Source organism: Ovis aries, chromosome 5 (genome assembly GCF_016772045.2).
Source record: "Ovis aries strain OAR_USU_Benz2616 breed Rambouillet chromosome 5, ARS-UI_Ramb_v3.0, whole genome shotgun sequence".
In the NCBI taxonomy this organism is placed as follows: domain Eukaryota; kingdom Metazoa; phylum Chordata; class Mammalia; order Artiodactyla; family Bovidae; genus Ovis; species Ovis aries.
This window is the reverse complement of record NC_056058.1, coordinates 7,897,486-7,905,833: the sequence shown is the minus strand read 5'-3', so window position 1 is coordinate 7,905,833 and position 8,348 is coordinate 7,897,486. Positions and strand designations below refer to the sequence as shown.

At 40.8% G+C, this 8,348-nt stretch overlaps 1 protein-coding gene across 1 annotated transcript; it reads left to right on the top strand.

Moving 5' to 3' along the window:
• Positions 1-2,985: 2,985 nt before the first annotated feature.
• LOC101102980 (olfactory receptor 1I1-like) lies at positions 2,986-7,809 on the top strand. Its single transcript, XM_060416261.1, has one exon. The coding sequence runs from the start codon at positions 3,954-3,956 to the stop codon at positions 4,902-4,904; it is 951 nt and encodes a 316-aa protein (XP_060272244.1). The 5' UTR covers positions 2,986-3,953; the 3' UTR covers positions 4,905-7,809.
• Positions 7,810-8,348: the final 539 nt, after the last annotated feature.

The following is an 8,348-nucleotide window of genomic DNA, read 5'->3' as shown; positions in this document are numbered from 1 at the left end:
ATGGCTATTCAGTGTCAAAAATATCATTTCTCCTTTGTGTATTTACAGTGTATTATTAATGACATAAGCATGAGGGAATTGCTGTCACATTGGATATAAAGCCTTGGCTACAAAATTTTGACAAATAGTAGGACTATTAAGCATACCTTGAGGTAACACAGTCTATTGAAATTTTTTATGAGGCCCAATGTGATTAGGAAAAGGGAGAGAGAAAGTGAATCTCTCTCGGTCTAAAGAGTGTAAAGGTATATTTAAAAAGCAGTCTTGTAAATCAGTAATGATAATGTACCAATTTTGAGGACTAGTAGTAGGTGATGGGATCCCTGGTTATAATGCACCCATAGGTTTCATAGATGCATTAACTTTTCTAAGGTCTGTTAAGAGATGCCATTTGTTAGATTTTATATATATATATATAACAAAAATAGGAGAGTTCCAAGGAGAGCAAGATTCCTCAATATGTTTTCATTCTAATTGTGTGTCTGTAAGTTCTTTAGCAGCCTGTAATTTTTCTGTCACAATGGGCCATTGCTCTGTCCGAATAGGCTTGTTATTCTTCCAAGTTATTTTAATAATTGCTTTGTTTGTTAAATGAGCAGTGGCCCCTAGGAAAAATGTGGAATGTATATCTGAGTTTGCCATTGCATAAGTAAGTCCCTTCCTATTAGATTAAGGGGTGCATTTATCACATAAGGTCTTAATGTTACAGGTTGGCCTTCTGGTCCCTCACATGGGTATATTTGAACACTTTGATAGACTTATTGTACTTTAGTTTGAGAAATCCCCACAATCTGGCAAGAGACCTTTTATATAGGCCAGGATTTGGGCCATAAGTGTTTGAAATAATAGTAATATCAGATCCAGTGTCGAGGAGAGCAGAAAATCTTTTACCATTAATTTTGATATTTATATTTGGTAGGGCATAATTAGATACCAATGATGTCTATAAGGATTGTTTTTGATCTGTACTGCTGAATCCACCTGTCTGTACATTATTAGAGGAGTTAATAGAAATGTAAGGCAAAAGAAGCAATTGAGCAATTTTATCCCCCTTTTTGAATTGCCATAGACTCTGAGATGACATCATAATTTTAATCTCTCCTTTATAATCTGAATCAATTATTCCAGGGTGAACAGTAATTCCTTTAGTAATCAAACTAGATTGACCAAGTAAAAGACCGAAGGTTTGTGGGGGTAGGGGTCCAAAAAGTCCAGTAGGTACTCTAGAAGGGACTGCTTGAGGGTAAAGGAAAAAAATCATTTAGGGCTGGTATATCGATGGCAGTGAGGGCAGGTTCTTGGAAGTTTTTTATTAGCCTTCTTAGGGCAGTCCCTTTTTAAATGGTTTTTATCTCCACATGTAACTCCTCCTTCATTTCCCTTTCTAAAGGCAGCAGCCATTGTCTCAGCTAGCATTTGCATCTTTTGAGCTTCTGATCCTAGATTGCAACAAGCCTTCAAACAATCAGTAATAGTCCCAGTCTCACGAATTGGAGCAATAGCTTTTTGACATCTCTGATTTGCACTCTCATAAGCAAGTAATTTCTCTAGCTGTTTTTTGGTTTCTTCTCCGATTACAGTACGGGAAATAGCAGTTTCTAATCTAGCTAAAAAAAATCGGCCTAATTTTCATTCAGTTCAGTTCAGTTCAGTTGCTCAGTCGTGTCCGACTCTTTGTGACCCCATGAATCGCAGCACGCCAGGCCTCCCTGTCCATCACCAACTCCCGGAGTTCATTAGGTCCTTGTAATGTTTTAGTGTAGCTACCTGTAGGCTCTCCTTGAGGAGTAATTTGATCCCAAGCTTCAAGGGCCACTGTTTTTAATTTTCATGCAACAAGGGAGGGCATTGTATTTGAGCTTCTATGGTATCAAATTGTCGGGCACCAGTTAACATTTCAAAAGTAATTTGGTTTGGGGGAGTGCCAGCTCAAGCATTCTTGTTAGCGTGATCTCTGGCTATTATCATGAAACCACATTGTCCATTGAAGATATTCTCCTGGTTTAAGGAGAGCTTTTATTAAAACTCACCAATCATAGAGAATAATTTCCAATAGAAAATGCCACAACATTTAGAAGCTCTTTAGTAAAAGGCGAATGTGGACTATACATAGTTATAGCCTTTTTCATCTGTTGCTTGTAAAAAAAATAATAATAATACATTCATATTGCGGTATTATGTGCCCTCGAGCATCAGGATTTCTTAAAACTGGAAAGGCAGAGAAACCATTGGCTTCAGAGATTTGTGATTGCAAAGCCAGTAATTGAGAGAGCCTCTGTCATGGAGGAGAGCAAGTAAGTGCCAATTTTTTGCAAATATGAGTCTGTGTTAAGGACTTATCATTATTATCTAGAAAAGCATTGCCGGTTTTGGTGTCAAAAGGTGTCTCAAGAGACGTTATCAGAATTATTAGGTTCTAGCAAAGGAGAGACTTTTGGACTTGCGCCTGTTGGGAGAGGAGGAGCATTTGGAGTAGCCAGGATAGGATTAGTACGAAATTTTTGAAATATTTTACGTTATTTTAATTGGACCTTTTGTAAAGTTTTATCATTTAACTTATATTCATGTAATAAGTGTTCTGTCTGTTGTCGAATATTGGGAGGGCTAGAATTTACCTTGAAATGGCAGAATTACAGCTTTAATGAGGGCCCATAGGGGCCATAAATCAATTGGAATGTTTTTTCCCTTCCTGGCAGCTCATTAAACATTTTCTTTGACCTGGTGCCAAGTTTCTAAATCAAAACTGCCTTTATCAGGAAACCAAGGACTGCATTTAACCACTGTTTGAAAGCAAGCCTCTATTCATTGGCGCAAAACCAAAAGTTCCTGAGCTTTAAGCAAATGGTGAAGTAAAGTAGAGAAATGTTAGGGCTTTCTGGCCGTTTGACCCCTGTCTTAGTACTTACCGACCTCAATAGGTCCCAACCTCAGTAGCCCCTGAGCCACTCTGTCCGAAATGCCACGTATGCCAAGTCCCTGTTTGGGCGCCACTTGTTGGGGTCCTTTAATGGACCGGAACCTGGCAGTCTGGAGTCGATGATAAGAAAGTGAAAGAGAGAGAGAGAAAAAGAAAGAAAGAAAGACACGAAGACTCAAGCTCTGATGGAGCAAAGGTGCTTTCATGATCTTTCTGTGAGTATATATAGGCTGTTGTACAAGAAATTTCTTTCGACAATGATAAAGATCAGAAAACCAAACGTACAGCAACCGTTACCAAGGGAACAGGGATTAATAATGGTCACAAGATCAGGAGACAATCCACACCTCAAGAAAGAGGATCGAGACTAAGCAGTTTTGTTGTAAGAATGTTTACTGAAGGAGATTCAAGCCTGTCTCCTCCTATGACCTCAGTCCTGGGAGCGGCATGCCATACCACTGGTTGCTGGCAACAGAAACTGATAAGGAACAGAGGATTTATGAGAAACAGCATGTAGGAATCCTCCTGTTAAACATTCCCTGATTGGTCCCATTTGTTTATTTTATTTCTTTATTTCCATTTTATTTATTTCCATTATTCTGGGAGATGGATCAAAAGAGATATTGCCTTGATTTATATCAGAGCATGTCCTGCTTATGATTTCCTCTAGGAGTTTTATAGTGTCTGGTCTCACATTTAGGTCTTTAATTCACATTGAGCTTATTTTTGTGTATGGTGTTAAAGGATAATCTAATCTCATTTTTTCCCATGTAGCTGTCCAATTTTCCCAGCATCACATGTTGAAGAGACTGTCTTTCCAACTTTGTATAGCCTTGCCTCCTTTGTCTTAGGCTAATTGACCGTAGATGCATGGGTTTATTTCTGGGTTTTCTATTCTGTTTCATTGACCTATATTTCTGTTTTTGTGCCAGTGCCACACTGTTTGGATGACTGTAGCTTTGTAGTACTGTTTGATTCCCAGCTTTATGTTGCTTCCCTCTGCCCTTTTCTCCTTCACAGTAGACACAGGCCATCCATGGAACCAGAAAACCAAACAGCAGTCTCAGAATTCCTCCTCCTGGGACTCTCAGAAAAACCAGAGCATCAGATCTTCCTCTTCGGGCTGTTCCTGCCCATGTACCTGGTCACCATCTTTGGAAACCTGCTCATCATCCTGGCCATCATCACAGACTCACACCTCCACACTCCCATGTACTTCTTCCTCTCCAACTTGTCCCTCATCGACATCTTCTTCTCTTCCACCACTGTCCCCAAAATGCTGGTGAACCTCTGGACACAGAGCAAAGCCATCCCCTTTGCAGGCTGCCTTGCCCAGATGTACGCCTTCCACCTGTTTGGGACCATGGACAGCTTCCTCCTGGCTGTGATGGCCATTGATCGGTTCATGGCCATTGTCCACCCTCTGCGCTACTTGGCCATCATGAGTCCCCGTGTGTGTGGGCTGCTGGTGGTGGGGTCGTGGCTGATCACCAACCTCCAGTCCATTGTCCACACCAGCCTCATGGCTCAGTTGACCTTCTGTGCTGGCTCTGAAATCCCCCACTTCTTCTGTGACCTCATGCCCCTGCTGAAGCTCTCCTGCTCAGACACACACACAAATGAGCTAGTGATCTTTGCATTCGGTATTGTGATGGGCATCAGCCCCCTCGTGTGCAAAGTCTTCTCTTATACTTGCATTTTTCGGACGATCTTCAGGATCCCTTCTGCTCTGGGCAAATGGAAAGCCTTCTCCACTTGTGGCTCGCACCTCACTGTAGTGACACTATTCTATGGCACCATCTTTGCTGTGTACCTGCAGCCGGCATCTCCCATTTCCTCCCAGAAGGATAAGGCAGCTGCCCTGATGTATGCTGTGATCATTCCCATGCTGAACCCCTTTATCTACAGCCTAAGGAACAAGGACATGAAGGCAGCCCTGAGGAAGCTGGGTGGCAAAGTAGCACCCATCAGTCCTAGGGCAGAATAGCTGTTCGGCACCTGCCATGTTCCAGGACCACAGTTCAGTGCATGGGACACTGAAAGACATCCACTGCTGCTCTCAAGGCATTCAGAGTCTGGTATGGAACAGAAATCTGTCAAGAAATCATCACAGACCAACACGGTAAATGTGTCTGTCGTAAGAGATGAATGAAGCACTGCAGGAAAGAAAAGATGTGTATTTTCCCCATGGTTTATCTTCCTCCTGAAGGTCAGAGTAGGAGATTTTGAAGTAGCCATAAATTGGTCCTTCTCGGGTGTCTTATAGAAATGGTACATGGATAATCCTAGTTGAATGAAAGATTAGCTACATTCAATTTTAATGAAGATCTTTGTCTTCAATAAAGAGAATGTGGAAGCAACCTAAATGTCCATCAACAGAGGAATGGGTAAAAAAGATGTGGTATATTTATACAATGAAATATTACTCCACCATAAAAAGGAGCAAAATAGTACCATTTGCAGAGGTGTCAATGCACCTAGAGACTGTCATACAGAGTAAATAAGTCAGAAGGAGAAAAATGAGTATCATATAGTATCGCTTATATGTGGAATATAGAAAAAATGGTACAGATGAGTTTATTTGCAAAGCAGAAATAGAGACACAGACATAAACAACAAACTTATGCACACCAAGGGGGCATGGGAAGTAGGATAGACTGGGAGATTGGGACTGATATATATACACTATTGATACTATGTATAAAGTGGATAACTAATGAGAACCTACTGTATAGCACAGGGAACTCTGCTCAGCGCTTTGCGGTAACATACATGGGAAGGCAGTATAAAAGAGATGGGATACATGTATATGTGTAACTGATTCGCTTTGCTGTACAGCAGAAACTAACACAATATTTAAAGCAACTATATTCCAGTAAAAGTAAAAAAATAAATAAATGGTCTGTGTCTTAAAAAAAAAAAAAAAGTGTGTATCACCATGCTTCCTAAGTGACTGGAGGAAGGACTCTGAGAACATGAGATGAGCTCACTTGCTTTCCGATTCAGCAGTCATCAACCTCAGTCTCACAGGGGGCCTAGTGGTCCTGACTTTGCATAGGGATCAAGGTCATCAACAGGCCTCCCATGTGCCCCAGATTGGGACATAGGAGAGGCTGGCATTGGATCATGGAGATCGTGATTCAGCAGGCTGACACTGGACCTTGGAATCTGCCTTCTTAACAGGCTCTCCAGGTGGTCCTGAAGCAGGCAGCACAGAGATCACAGTGGGAGGACACTGGCCCTGAACTAACCACAGAGTCCATGTGTTTCCTGAGATTTCATCTCATGGTTCCAAATCCTATATGGTTCTATAGGCGCTGTCAGCAACAAGTGGATGCGGTAGGCTAAGCTACATGAAGAGGTTGGATTAGGGGCTGAACGTCCTCCAAAAAGATAGGTCACAATCTAACCCCTAGTACCTCAGAACATGACCATTTCTGAAAAGAGGGTCTTTGCAAGATAACCAAGTTATAATGAGGTCACTAGGGTCCTAATCCACTGTGACTGGCATCCTTATAAAAAAGGCAAACTTTGGACACAGACATGCACCCACGGAAAAATCCATGTGAAGATGAAAGAAGAGATCAAGGTGATGCTTCTAAAAGCCAAGGAATGCCAGAGATTGCCAGCAAACCAAAATCTTAGAGAGAGGCACGAACAGATTCTTCCTCACAGTTCCCAGAAGGAACTCTGTGTGTGTGTGTGTGTGTGTGTGTGTGTGTGTGTGTGTGTGTGTGTGTGTGTGTGTTTATATCTGTGTAGAAACTCTGGGAGGTTACGCAAAAGCCACTAAGAGAGATTATTCATTGCAGGCCCTTGCTAAGAACTGGATGAAAAAGGACCTGGATTGGGGAACAACATTTCATTATTCCATTGCATGAATTTTTTTTTTATTTTATTGAGTAGAGTTGTATCAGTTTCAGGCATACAGCAAAGTGACTCAGTAATACATACACATATATCCATTCTTTTTCAGATTCGTTTACCATATAGATTATTATAAAACACTGAGCAGAAAGTTCCTGTGCTATACAGTAGGTCCTTATTGATTATCTGTCTTATACATAGTAGTGTGTATACATGAATCCCAAACTCCTAATTCATTCCTCCTGCCCCACATTTCCATTTGGTAATCGTAAGTTTGTTTCTGAACTTTGTAAGTTTGTTTCTGTTCTGCAAACAGTTTCACTTAGCTTCACTTGTAATGCATGAGTGCTCAGGTACTTCAGTCGCGAAAGTGCTCAGGTACTTCAGTCGCGTCCAACTCTTTGTGACCCCGTGGACTGTAGCCCTCCAGGCACCTTTGTCCATGGAATTCCCCCGGCAAGAATACTGGAGTAGGTTGCCATGCCCTCCTCCAGGGGGTCTTCCTGACCCAGGGATCAAACCCATATCTCTTACATCTCCTGCATTGACAGGTGGGTTCTTTACCACTAGTACCACCATAGTTTTACATATATTAGTTTAACTTATAATACTTTCACTTCACTTATACCATTTTTTAGGTTCCACATATATGTGATATCATATATTTTTCTTTCTCTGATTACTTCACTTAGTATGCTAATCTCTATCTAGTTCCATCCATATTACAGCAAATGGCATTACCTCATCCTTTTTTATGGCTAATTTACCATATGATTCCACAGTCTTATTCATGGACATATGTCCAGAGAAAAACCATAATTCTAAAAGATATATGCACCCCAATGTCCATTACAGTAGTACTTACAATAGCCAAGACATGGAATCAACTTAAATGTCCATTAACAAAGGAATGGATTAAAAAAAAAATGTGGCGCATGAATAATTTCTTAACCAAGAGTTAGTATTTACACATTTTAAAAGTTAACATTTTTAAGACATTAAAAAGCCAGTTGGGGAGAAGGTAAAAATAGAAGGATCCAGAAGATAAAAAGGGAAACAGAAATGGGAGGCATAACATAGAAACCCAAACACCAAAGAATAAAGTCCACCAACAGTTTTTTGATTCAAGAGTTGAAGAGAAATCCCTTAATCCCCATTCAAAAATAAGCTTGGTCCCCTCTGGAAAGAAAAGGAAATATATACCCATCTGAATGCAGAGTTCCAAAGAATAGTAAGGAGAGATAAGAAAGCCTTCCTAAGTGATCAATGCAAAGAAATAAAGGAAAACAATAGAATGGGAAAGACTAGAGATCTCTTCAAGAAAATTAGAGATACCAAGGGAACATTTCATGCAAAGATGGGCACAATAAAGGACAGAAATGGTAGAAATAACAGAAGCAGAAGATAATAAAAAGAGGTGGCAAGAATACACGGAAGAACTGTACAAAAACAATCCTCATAACCCTGATAACCATGATGATGTGATCTCTCACCTAGGGCCGGACATCCTGAAATGTGAAGTCAAGGGGGCCTTAGGAAGCATCACAACGAACAAAGCTGGTGG